This window comes from Dromaius novaehollandiae, chromosome 1, assembly GCF_036370855.1.
Source record: "Dromaius novaehollandiae isolate bDroNov1 chromosome 1, bDroNov1.hap1, whole genome shotgun sequence".
NCBI classification, from domain to species: domain Eukaryota; kingdom Metazoa; phylum Chordata; class Aves; order Casuariiformes; family Dromaiidae; genus Dromaius; species Dromaius novaehollandiae.
Window position 1 is genome coordinate 217,440,792 of NC_088098.1, and position 13,893 is coordinate 217,454,684.

The window sequence follows — 13,893 nt, forward strand, 5'->3', positions numbered from 1 at the left end:
CACATCTGGAGATCCGTATGCACACGGCAATCACAGAAAGAGGGAGTCTTCATTAATCCTGCAGCTCGGGGACCCAGTCCTCTTCCTTGCTTCTGGATGCCACGCAGCAGCTGGGGACACTCCAGCCTGCAGGCACCTAATGAACTGCCAAGGGGGCATCCAGGGATCTGAGGCCCCTTGGGGGTTGGCAGACCATGAAGTGCAGGAGGGGGAGTATTAGATCATGATTTTGGAAGTCTTAAGTTTGCCTATGTCCTGCTTCAGACATTAAGTCATTTTCCTGAGGAAGCTGCATGTGACGTTGATTTGGTTATACAGGGAGGTGAAGTAAAGATCAGGTAAGGTACAAGAGCACTGGGACTCTGTGTCCTTTTAAAATCATCACAGAAATAAGACTGTCATATGAGGAGACACTTGGGAAGAAACCAGGCTGTCTGACATCCTTCATTGCACTGCATTCGATACAAACCATGATATTTTGAAGCATTGTCCAGCCACATTTCAAATTCCTTAAAATGATCAGTTTAATGTTTCCATCCACGTTTTTGATGGAAGGTCTTTAATCACTTCAGTACAGTGATATTCTTCCATGTAGTCAAATATGACAGCAACTTTTGGAAGTCAGGATGTAGCACATCTTTCCATGAATAGCAAAGACAAAAGAAAATCTCTATTTAATAGGTTTCATTATATAACATTACTTTTCAAATTATATTCCCAACTCTACCAACAGAAACACCAGCGTGCTATTTTTCTGGGACAGATACAATGTTCTTTATAGAAGTTAAACCAAGATTTTTCACTCTTTCCCAATGGATCCCTGCTCCCCACATCACTAACGCATACCCTGAGAAGGACCATCAAAGCCTTTTCAGCTTGGTTTTGGATGGCTGTGGATATGGTGCCAACTCTTTGCCTTACCTCTCTCATTCTCCTCTTATTTTTCCTACAGTCCCCCCAAGAGGAAAAGTCCAAGGTTTAAGTTCTTAACACGGGGTGTGCTCACTGATGAGGCTACCCTTGAACACTACACCATTAACTGTGCTGACCCATTCAGCCAGCGGCTGTATCTGTCCAGCTAGGACACAAGCATGGGCAGAAAGGCAGAGACACTGATGCTTTAAGTAGGTGCTCTCACATATGCTATGAATGCAAGGACAATGTGACTTAAATTTAACTGAAACAACTGTTCATCACTATTAGGGGTGTGTTCAAATTTGTGAGTCAGCAACTGTAATCAGTTTGCTGGCTCTTTTATTGCCCACATGTCAGAATACTTTCAGGTGGGCTCCTGAAGGCATTTCTTCCTTGCTTCACACTCTTCAGACTTCACCCACCTTTGCACCAACCGCAGTTTCTAGATCAGTAACAATTTTTATATGTTGGTCTAAAAGCACCCAGAAACAGTCACTGATGACATCAGTTGCCCATTTGAGAGACCTTAACAGGCCAAACTTCAGAAACTCCAAGCATCCATCCTCTGGAAAACCAGGCCTCATATGTATCAAATTTAGCAAATTTAGCACCAGAAAACAGGCATCCAAAATGACAAATCACTTCTTATTTACTGGACTGCACTACTTCATTCATCTTTAATATTTCATTCCTCCTCATTCGCTGTGACACACTTCCTTCAATAGGCAGATGACTAGATGTCCTAGAAAACAACTGTTTTGTCGTCTGGTTTATGCCTGCAAAAACTTTATGCAAGCTACAATCACCACCAACAAGCAGCAGCTGTGCAATTCTTCACAGCCAATGACAGCAGGTACATGACTGGCGTTATCAGAAAAGTCCTCTAAACACCCTTCCCTTTGACTCATTAACTTTCAAGGTTAAAGATACGATTGCTTTCTCAATAACAGTGAAGGCCTTCCCCCAGTTACACTGGAGCCAATTGTGTGGGAAGCCTTAATGATGTTTTTGCAAAGACAGAGCACCAACAGCGTCCCAGTCTAGAATTAGGCATCTGAGTGTTTTACAGAGGATGCATTCAAGGAAGAAAGGAGTAAGAGAGTTTTATATGCATTGCTCTGTCCAAAAAAAGATTATGAAAGGCACAGGAAAAACTATTTACCAGTCTTATGGGGAAAATCAAGTCCATTTCATTCAGTTAAAGTTGAAGCAGATGTCTGGTATTTGTGTGTGTGCCTGAAGACCTGTTAAACTACAGCCTCTAACCAGTGTGAACATTTAGATCAATCTGGAGAGCTGGGAGGTGTAAAGGGAGGAAAAAGTGACAAAACAAACAACACAGAACATGCCACAACTCGAGTCCTAATTTAGTCCATCTACCACTCATGGATTGGGCCTTCAACACCAAACAGGTAAAAGGCCATATTAAAAAAATAAAATTTCATGTGACTAGATTGACAGTCTTCCAAGAGTTCCTCTAGGTTTTGCTTCTAGCTGGAGGTTTCTGTACAGCTTAGTATAGAAGACAAATTATTGCATTAACAGATAAAACTTCTCCCATACAAAATCTAGTCCAAAGGGCTTACTTACACAGTAAGCAAAATATCTTACGTAACAGACGATTGCATATTGTTCTCCTCCAACACAGCAGCTTTCAGAAAGCTACACAAAGAGTAACTTCTCCAAGCTGCCAAGGGGACCAGGGGAAAGACCCTGTTCATTTCTTCTGAAAGAAACCCATGATGGAGACCTGTTTATTGGCTTTGGTGGTGGTGGCTGCCCCCTTCTTTAGGTTCTTCCTCTCCTCCTTTGGTTCCTTCTTCACAGGGGGTGCAGGCTGTCTGTATGCAGCTGGTGGCTTGGACTTTGCAAAGTCATCCTCGCTATCTGTACAAGATTCACTCTCGTAAACCTTCTCAGTCACTGAATAATAAAAAAAAAAAAAGGTAAATAAAGGATAATGGTTAAGCCTATGTACTGAAGAGCAGTGACTTCTCCACTGCAGCCTTCCCTCCACACCAGAAATGAGCATGTGGGGTTCAAGGAGTAGATCCCAGGCGTAAGGAATTAAGCACATTTCCTCAAGGTTATGCAGTAGAACCACTGGATCCAGTACTTCTGGAGTCCAGAAGACTGGACTTCAGGACTGGTTTTCTCTACACTGAGTCAAGCCTCCCTTCTTTCTTAAATATAAAATGGCAGGTTAATGACCTGGGAATTTTAATGCTATCCAGCTCTTCAAAATGGCTTTGTGTCCCCATAGACATTCATTTGCAGGTCATACGCATGCCTTGAACAACAGTCCAAGGCTCCCCAGTGGGAAAGACCCTAAAGACTCCATTTCTAAATCTATTCAAAGGTTGCCTTCTTCTATAAACTAGGGGCCAGCTGTGCTGAAGACCTTCACAGCTAAAACAATTCTCCACGAGGGCCTAGCCTACAGCCATCAATTTGTCTCGTAAAGGCTGACAAGCAGCTTTCTGAAAGTGATGAACCTGAACTAAATCAGAATCCTTAGTTTAGACTTGAAGGCCAAGCATATCTTTTGTGGTCAAGAAACATCACTCTAACTTGGTCTGATTTCTACAGTGGCTCAAGCAATCAGTTAGGTGGTTAGATTTCAGGGCAAGATGATCCAAATACAGAGCCTGTCACCCACCACCACTGTGCACATCAGAAAGTCAGGAAAGAGTAAAGCAAAAACGGTATCCCTCAGAGATGAGAAAAGGAGAAAACCTGGGTAACAAGTTCTTTATACACAGGTGGACAAGCAGGGCAAATATAAAGAATTCCTCTGAAAAATAAAACCAGCCCATCACTGAAATCAAGGACGATTACTGAATGGGATTGCCTGCTCATTACTGTCAGTGCCCAATGATGGAAAGCTAAGGAATATAAGGCAATGCTTACTGGAACTGCAGTCAGCTCCACTGATGAAAGCCATTGTTAGATACTAGTCAAAGCTGCTATCTCAGCTTTCCCAGAAGCGTTCTGGTATTCGTCTAGTAAATCATTTTTCTTTAGTAACTGTATTCTTTTAAACAGATGTCCTAACTTCCCTACTTCTGGGAATCTAGCTTTAAGTTGTATTAATACATCAAATCAAATAAGGTTTTCTATGTAATCAAAAGTTCGGAAGAAAAATGGTATGAAATCCTGCTCCTCAGTGTTAGTGGATACTCAAGCAGGGACTATAAATCCAAGCTAACTTACCTTTAGAGGCAATTGGCTTTCCAGTGAGCAGCTTTAAGAGACCACTAGCTAGTGACTGAGCTTTACAAAGCTAGTGTGTGTCACCCATGTCAGTAATTGCTGGTAACTCCAACAGTGTGTGCTTAATTCCCTCCAATTGCAAGATAATACATCTTGGATTAACTCCCTTTTTTACTCCCCTGAACTGCAAAACTTGGTATTTGAGGCAGCTGAGAGCATGCAAAGAGACAGTTACTGATATATAGTAGCTCAGCTCACAGCTGGGACTCCCTAAATCACAGTAACACAAACGTGTGTGCAAGCTCTAACTTAAAAGCCAGTGCTGTATGACCAATTTACCTACAATGTAGACATGCTTATTCCAACACAGAAGTCCATGTGTGTTGTTTCAGGCTTTAGCAAGAGCAAGGTAGAAAAGCATTAGCTTAAACCTCAGTAGTTCCCCTTTGCTATAGATTGAGAGCATGCACTCAACTGATTGTGTCCTAGCTGATGCACAGTAACATGCCTTGTGCTTAACTCCACAGATGCTTTAATTGCTCAATTTCCCCTTAGGGCTAAACCTTAAATAAGCTTTGCTTTTTGACACCAATTCCTTGCTATTGCAGCTCTTGTGAAAACGATCCTTAAAAATCATGGAGAAATATAATGTACAGCCTAATCTGAATGGTGAGATTTAACATCTCTATAAACTAGTCCTTGTTTAAAAAGAAGAAGAAAAAAAAAAAGACATCAGGGAAAGAAAAATCCTATATTTCAAAAGATAACAACAATATACATTAGCCTAGGAGATTTGTAAGTTATTTGGCCTCCCTGTGCAGGGAAAGGGTGGAGAGGGGGAAACTGGACAAGAAGCAGACAACAAGTTCTGTGCAACAGCCTGGTATGTTTTTAGTGCAGAAAGCAGCATCTCCTTCCTGCCCAGTTCTTCATTATCACAGATCCATCCATCTCCCCTTCCTAGGCGGACTGCCTTCCAAATGCACAACAGGGCTTGCATTTCCCTTTTCATAAAATCATAGTGGATATGAACTGTAAACCAAAGGTCCGGATTTCACAAGAGACTATTAAATCTATTGGGGGGTGGGGTGGAGGGAGAAAGAAAGGCGATCTTCCCAGCCCTGATGCATTTGGAAAAGGCTGAACAGAGAGGGAAAAGCATTCTTTGCTGGAAACCGAATCCGGAACAGTCATTACTGTGAGCTCTGGATGCAGACCTTGTTAAACTTCACTCCCCAGCTAGTGCTTTTTTTGTTCTATTTTTCTTCCAAGTGTTTTAACAGTTCTATCTGGGATGGGAGTGCAAAACACCCCATAATGCAACCAGCCAAATCAATCAACAACTTTGAACAAATCCATTTCTTTGACAAAAAAACCACAGTATTTGAGATTTCAGTTACTATCATAGCCAGCTGATGAGTGCTAGCTTTGTGTTTCTTTAAAGGACACAATACAAAGTTAATAGGAAACATAAGATACGCAGACAGGTGCAAACAGACACAAGCTGACTCATGTCCAGGCAGCTCCAAGTTTGGGCCAAGCAAGCTTGCATCTATCTATGCTTGTGCACAATGGCAAACCTGTAAAAACACAGCAGTGGATCTTCTTCTAGAACTGGCTGGGCTCCCTTGACATCTATTCAGATCAACAGGACTGGAGAACGTTAAGCATCCCACACGGTTGGGCTGACAGCAGTGCTCGAAAAAACATTTCCACCCTCTTCATTTTTAAAACCTTTAAGAAATGTTTCTGAACTACTGCAGCTCTACTTCAGTGACAGGATACAGAGGAAGAAATACGTATAGTGATATTATGCAACTTTCTCAAGGTCACAAAAGGAATCAGTGTCCAGTCAGGCTGGAATTCAAAGCCTTTGGCTCTCAGTACTTGTGTAAAGACTCTCTTGCCTCCCAAAAGCAGGACCACCCTTATCAGGATAAGAAACCCTGCCTAAGCTCCAGATGTCTGCTACTTGGACCCAGTTTATTTGGGGTACTTTAAAATTTATATTAACTTAAAATCAAGCTGTATTGCACAGCTCTGGATACACAAACAACTAGAATTTATCCCAAAACCTAGCCCTCTCTCCGTATCATCTTTAAAAGCCTGCATCTTTAGAGAGGAGATCAAATGAAGATGTTCATGCTGCTAGGAGGGAAGGGAGAAGACCTAGAAGAAACTGAGAATAATCAAAAAAAGAGAAAGGATTCAGCCACAGCTCCATGGCTCCCTACCATTCCTTCACCAAAAGGGCAGTCACCTCAGTCCAGGAGCATGAGGTTGAAGCAGACTAACAAAGTGACATTGTGAACCTCTTCCCAAGCCTTGGATAGGCTTGGCCTGTAAACATAAATCTTCAACACATCTCTATTAGAGTGGGGTGTAGGAGACAGCTAGTCTTACCCATGCAGCCTTCTTCTTCATCAACAAACATTTTGGATTTCAGCACACGCTTCCGTTTCCTCTTCCTCCCTCCAGCTGAAACCTGAAGGACATTGCAGTATCGTGAGAAATCAAAAATTAAGGCCCTGTGCATGTTGCTGGGTTATAAGAACATCAGCACCAGGAGCTAAACCTAGTCTCTTCAATAAAGTTGAACATGATTTGGTAACTAATTCTGTCCCTTCCCAGGTTACCCCAGTCTCATTTCTACTAATGGCACAATTCTCCCCACCCTACCAAGACCTTGCCCCTAGATGTAACATCTGAAAAGTGGTTGGGAAATCCCCCAATGAATCAGATAACATATGATAACAACCGCAATATGCTTTTACCTCACTGGATACAGGCTCCAGTTCAGTCTTCGGTGCAGGTACGGGAGGTGGAGACAGAGCTTTCACTTCCTCAGGTGTGGAAGATGGTGGGACATCTGGTAAGAAGCACAGATAAACGTCTTGATAGTATGTGGGCCCAATGACCTCCTGCAGCCACTACTTTGTCTCAAGAGATCTAATTTGACTCTGGGCGATTGCCTGCAACTTGTACTTAGCTTGAAGTTTGCAACTTATACCTCAGATTTGTTTTATTCAAGTCAGGACAAAATGTTCCAGGCTGTCTGTCTCCAGCCAGAAGTCTAACCTGCTACACACTGCAGTTCCCAAAGGAAAGGGGGCAAAGGATGGGATAGGATGGGGGAAGTGCATTTGGTATTTTTGGTAAGCCATAATCAGCTCTACCAAATGAAGCACTAAAAATAGGTACAGAAACTGGAAAGTTTTAGCCATGTATTTCACTTGCTCATTGAACAAGAGGCACCGTGATTTGTTTAGAAATTAAAGGAGTCAGGGTTTAAGACTACATATTCCCTGCTCAGTGGATGACCTTAATTTCACTTTGTACCTCTCCTAGCATTGGTAAAAGAGTCATCGCTTCACAAGTGGTGCTACAAATCCCAAATAATCAGTGCTATTAGCTTGAAACGTCCTTAATCCAAGAATTAAGTGCAATATACTATTACTCACCCTAAAGATCTTGTTAATAGACATCCCAGCACTTCGTCTGAAAAAAATATAGCTAAGTCTACTCTTTCATTTGTCATCATGAGATCCAAGTTCTTCTCTATGCAGCAGATGGGTGCAAGGACCAAGAGAATGGAATCCTTTCAATGCCAAAACTAAACAAAATGGTCAAGGCCACCTTCACCAATTTGTACACAGCAAAACCAGCACGGAAACCTCTAACGGCTCTGTCAAGCAGGACCTTAGTGAAACTAGCAGGGCTTATAAACGTATGAGAAAGCCAGGGTCAGTCTTTCGTGGCAAAGGAACAGAGCTGTGAGGGTAATGTATATTCAGCACGGAGCAAAGGGGAAGAGCAGTACCTTGCATCACACAGCAGGCACCAAGACTAACTTAAAAGGCTTTAAAGAGAGTCGCCTCCAAGTCCAAGTGAGAAATGTTGCCACGCAAGTCCTCAAATGTGGGGGAGAGCTAGGAATGTGGGGGAAGAAACTCCTCATCTGACCTATTGCTTAATAAAAACAATTGAGCTGTTGGATGGGAGGACAGAGTGCCTATTTGGCTTCTCCTCCCAGCCTCTGCTGGCTGTAGCACTGCATTCGTACTGTCGTTGTAACACGAATTCTGGATCTGTAGCTGTCCCAACCGATTAGGTCAGTGTTAAGAGTTATGACTGTGCCAGGCATACAGCCAGCTGACCTTCATAGGTTAAGAAGGGCTCAAGTGAAACAGTGGTTGGCTGCCAATGCTGAATAATAAATTACATTCTTCAAACAAGGACTCAGCCTCCTAACTACTTCAGTAAGCGAGGCACAGAAATGCAAACAGAGTGGAATAACATGACTCGGTATTTCACCTTGCTCCAAATAGCTGGATCTGGCAGTTGTGCAAAGATAAAACCAAACAACTGATCTACTCTAAGGTGCTAACTGTCGAGGCAGGCCGCGATCATAGCTGAGGAGCTGCAGGGAGCTCCAAATTCTCAATATTTATCATAGTCTCACAGCAACTGCAGGCTCAGGTGCCCATATACTACAGAGCACCAAACGAGCTTCACAGACTACCCAAAAGAATAGACTTAGTGGTCAGATCGATCATAAAAGATTCTTAAGAGAGTCTATATCAGAAGGACTGAAAACTGCCCTGGTGGAAAACTGCAACTCCTGCCATGCTCAAGTAGAGGCTGCTGAAGATATTTTTCAGAATATCATCTCTACTGTTCTCATTTGGGGGAAATTCAGGTTTTTCTTCAGCCCCCTTGAAACCAGTTTCCCCAGCTCTGGCAAACAGAAGGAACCTTCTCCCCACATCAGAGTGTTTCTGACCACCATAAAGCTGTGTCTCTATTACTTTGTCTTCTTCTAGCCAGCACAGTCCTCCAACATGCGATAGCTCCCGAGTCAACCTCTAGCTGCTGCCCACAGTTTACCCAACAGCTGCATGAAATGGATACGAGCTGGGCAATTGGATATACCAAGGATATAAATTCTGGCTTTGTTCTGTTTGCTCTGACCTTGCCTGGATAAACTGTGAAAAGCTCTAGTGCTTCTACTGTAGCTCTCTGAAAGTGATAGAATTTGTAGGTTACAGTGCCACTGAAATCACCATCCAAAGTGGTTGTAAAATACTTGTCAACACTATGAAACGTTGCCTATGTTGGTATAGCTGAAGCTGCCAAAACCTCCTGTCCTCTGTGGACACACTTGTGTAGTTTATTCTGGCACTGGAAGCAAAGCAACCTGCACTGACTAAGGCACCCTCATACCAATATAAGTTTTTAATGAAGAATCATTATTTTAATGGAGACGATTGCCTCTCATGCCTTCTGTATTTTCAACTTGATACAACGTGCACATGCTTATGTAAGAATAGCTTATTTTGGGCTCATTTCAGTAGGTTAGGAGCAGACTAAAAGAGAGCAACACAAAAGACTTACACTGACATAAGCGTCCACGCAGTGCTTAGCGTCAGTCCTACGGACCCAGTTTAAAACCCTGACCTGTCACCGTGAGCCCGCCTAAGAAAGGGCAGTGGTTTTACTAGCACAGTTACACAGGTGGAGCCCCGTTTGAAGGCTACTCAGTCACCGTAATGGCTGTGGACAGGCATCTCCCTTGCGACTCCAGCTGCACCCACCGGAAAGGTTATTGCCCCTACTGAGGCTGCTGCCCCTCCGAGCACCTCCTGACTTGCTCCAAGCAGAGGTCAGCCAGGTTAGCTTGGTGCATTAAAATAAGCAGCAGTTAGACCATTAGCCTTTGATACCTGCACTGATCATTTTGCTTCCCATATTGCATCTTACATATTTAAAACCTAACCTTCTATCACCCGTGGGTGAGCTACGCAGGTGGTAGACGAGCCGTGCCCTCTTTGGCAGCGATCTCCAAATGCTGTACAGCATATGGCTCCTTCCTCTCCAATTCCCACAGGGACATAGCGTGGAACAATGTCACTCCAGGCTTCGTTTTGCTGAGTGCTGCTGATTAAAAACTGCCCCTGCTCTCTGGAGAAACCCGTTTGCCACTTTTTCAACGGTAAGTGTTCTCAAAGTCCAGCTGCTGTACAATTTTTCCTTTTTTAAGTATCTGTTTTATCCAGTTTATAATTACATACTGTACTCCAGTATGAAAGATTACATATATTATCAATTTGGATTCAATTTGAGTATTTCAAAGAGTTTGAGCCTCTCTTCTTTTACCCAGTTGGATTCAGAAGGGCAAACAGCAGAAGCAAACCTCTGAATGAAGAGCTAATCAGGGTGGTTTAGACAGCCATTAACTTAAGAAGGAAGAAGAGAGCAGCTCCCTCAGTTCTAATCTTTCCCTTTTTCAAAAGGGAATAATCCAAAGCTAATTTGGATAATACACAAATTTGTATATACACCACTATAATTTGCATGAATTTGCAGTTCTAATATATAATACAAAGCCAATTCTTGACATAGTACAAAATTAATTCTCCAGAGAAGATGGAAACACCAAAGAAGACTGATGCAGGAGGAGCAAGAGCAGTGACAAGAGAATTCTCCAAATGGAAAAAAACAAAAAAACAACAAAAAAAAACCCCAGACTTTTTGCATAGCAATAGCTTGGTAGGCTGGATAAGGGTAAAATACCCGCTCCCCTGAGAGGAATAGGTAGGTATCCCTACTTCTATCGTATTTAATGTCTAGGGAGACTAATTAGGAGTGTGGATAACAAGACAAGTAGGCCCCTAATCTCACCAGAGGACCAACTCCGTGGTTTTTATTTACCAATCCAGTCAAGCCACACTTAAGAGCACAAATAAAACAAGGGAGAATGACTAAAAGGATGTATGGAGTGCACTGACACCAGGGGCACACACACACTCTCTGGACCGCATAAATGAAAACACAAAGCACCACATTCAAAGGAATTAACTATTTAGTGTCTGATAATCTAATGCAGATATTCAACATGAGACCCGAGAGCTCTGATATGGAAAAACGTAAGTGTGCAGCAATCTGCAGGAGTTGTGGTGCTCTACAGAAGTGGTCCTCAACTTGTGACAATCTTCCAGCACTGCTGTTGCATTAAAAGAGTTCTAACAGAAATAGATAAGGAAAGCAGACTATGAGGTTGCCTACCAACATGTTTAAAGCCCTGTCATGAACACTACAGGCTGGGGGTCCCCAACTCGTAGCAACGAAACGAAGACAGGACCAACAAACTTTCGTGCTCGAAGAACAGTGTCTCCACACTGTCCTACCACAAGCCTGAAATGAAGGACTCATTCCTGCCTGCTCTTGCTAGCAGAGAGCTGACAAGCTGAGATATTCCAACTCAGCAAAGAGTAGCGCTTCAAGTGGCTAAATGGGCTGATTTCAATCTTCCCTCTTAAGAGCTAAACAACGCAGCTTGTCAGTTGGCTGAGTGGTGAGTAAATGGAAAGACCAGATAATAGCTTACAAATATTTAAAGAAATAAATACCAAGGAGTGTGGGCATATATATTTTTTTATGGCTAAACAAGGAGCTGCACACAGGAATGTGATGAAATTAAGACTGATCATGAAGAACAGCTTCCTGAGAGATTTATCATCCTGTGGAACACTTTGAGCAGAAGTAATGGATGCCTGATGACAGAGATCACTTGAAATTATGCTGGGCAAAAAAGAAACCAAGAAAATAGCAGTCTCCTTGCCACCATAGGCCTAAGATATCCAGTAGTATCCCCATCCCTCATTTGGGTAATAGATTCTCTTCATTTCACAGTCGTTTCTCATGTCCTAGCCACACTAAATAAGCAAAGAGCTTCAGTTCTCCTTCTGAAGATCTTTGCTAATATAACCTATCAGCTGTTTTACCTTTTTTTACTGGAGCTGTACACTAAACTGATGGTTTCAATTATTTGTCCACAATGATCTCCGAATTCTTTTCCTGATCAGCTTGCTGGATGACTGTTTCATTTAGCACATATTCCCTAGCGCGGTTCCCAACTTATTTTCCAGTTATCTACATTGAACGGCATTTGTCACCTCAATTATCCAAATTCTTTGGAATCTGGCTCTGCTGTTCCTCATTATAAGCCCAAATATTGCGATGTTCTGGGCACCCTACTCCTGTCAAAGCCAACAAACACTGAGGAGACGCAGAGTCGCATCAGATATGGCTCAACTGCTCTGCCTCCAGTTTTTCTATTATCTATTATTTGGAATCTTGCTTCCAGTGCTGTCTTCCAAACCATTTCTATAAACAGCCTGAATAAAGGTACTAAAAATGACCCTTGGGGTGCAGGGGTCATTTAGCAAGTGTTTACAGCTCACCAAATGAACTGGTTATGACCAGTTATATAATTCTGGAAGGTGCTATGTCTTTCACAAGAGATTTGAGAACCTATTTCACATAAGTCAGTGTGACTGGCAGCACACTTGGTGAGGAGACAGCCAGATCTGAGCTAAGCTAAAACAAAGACTAAATGACTGAGGCATCTCAACTGTATGTTCAAGTGCCTGCAGCACAAAAGAAACAGAAAGCGCAAACTACAGCCATATTTGCACGGTCTTTAGTGCTCTAAACTATTCCCTCAATCGTTGACCAACAGCCTTGGATAGTAATATTGCTGAAATCAGGCCCCTGACCTACATGACTGGTTGTTTTCCTATCTTTTACCTTCGTCGTCGCTACTGTCGGACTGAAGTTGTTTGATTCGCTTCCTCTTTTTCTTTAGATTTTCAGGCTCTCTTTCCTCCTCGTTATCTGACTTGTCCACCCTCTTCATTCTACTGCCACAGGAAAAAAAAAAGAAAAAAAAAGATAGAGAGAAAAGAAAGAATGAACATGTGTTATCCCTTGTGTATGCATGAAAGCAACATGTGTATTTGGACAAGCACATTCCTGATAAAAGGACTGCTAGCAAGGAATCAAGTACCTCTGTATCTCAAACACATGAGTATTACATATGCTGAAGTATACTCACATATACAACCAGGCATAGGCGTATGAGCATTTTTATGCTTCTCATCCTTACCCATATATCCAGTTCTTCAAACGAGAAGCATTTCTTTAGCCCCTCTACAGTTCAGCATTTTGCCAAGTACCTCACCTAGCTTGGCCACAGTAACCTGGCAAGAGTGCATTACTGATCTTGTCTCTATAGCTCAGGCTCCCAAACACTAATGTCCCCAACAGGATCGCTCAGAAGCTCTTTTGACAGACTGCTTGCCACTGACTGACTATGAGGTAGTGTCTCAGAATCCTGGAGCCATTTTTAAAGACTACTGGAAAAATAAAATAGCTTCTTTCTTTTTAATGTTGGCGAGACATGTCAGACTAACAAGCCTGGAGGCTAAAGGCCCGCATATCCTCACAGAGCTGGTACAGCCCAAGTGGCGTCCCCAACACCACATTGCCAACGTGCAGTTTCCAGGCCCTTGGCTTTTTGAGCGAGACTATCAATAAGGCGACCAGTTAGCACTAACTGTGATGGTGGGCTGGGCGGTGCGCTTACCTAGTTAGTAAGAAACAGATTGAGACCACCAATTAATTACTCATAGGCCACCAGAGAGCCATCAAACTGTAATGATTTTTGGTCTCTGTCAGTTTGGGTTGGATTAAACACAAAGGGCTGAACTTTAAATTTACTTGGAGCCTCAGCCCAAAATAAACCAGCGACATCGAAAGCAGCAGTACGTTAGCTACAGAAATCAACAAGCAGAACTTTGTGTGCTGGAAGCTGTGTACGTATGAGCTTGGGAATATACTACCTTCCCCGCAGTACAGGTGCTCCTGCCAGCCCCCCCAGACTGCTTGCGGGGTCTACACTAAGCCCGTTCACAGCAAGAGCTT

General features: G+C 42.8%; 1 protein-coding gene across 2 annotated transcripts in view; it reads right to left on the reverse strand.

Annotated features, from left to right (window-relative positions):
- Nucleotides 1-506: 506 nt before the first annotated feature.
- Nucleotides 507-13,893, reverse strand: part of POLD3 (DNA polymerase delta 3, accessory subunit) — a 29,161-nt gene continuing 15,774 nt past the window's right edge. The window contains exons 9-12 of one of the 2 annotated variants that reach the window (XM_026111465.2): nt 12,718-12,830; nt 6,903-6,997; nt 6,532-6,613; nt 507-2,838 (exon numbers count right to left, since the gene is read on the reverse strand). In XM_026111465.2, the coding sequence (XP_025967250.2) occupies nt 2,633-2,838; nt 6,532-6,613; nt 6,903-6,997; nt 12,718-12,830 (496 nt within the window). In that variant the 3' untranslated portion in view covers nt 507-2,632. The remainder of the gene's footprint in view (nt 2,839-6,531; nt 6,614-6,902; nt 6,998-12,717; nt 12,831-13,893) is intronic. The other variant, XM_026111466.2, reaches the window with a different exon arrangement.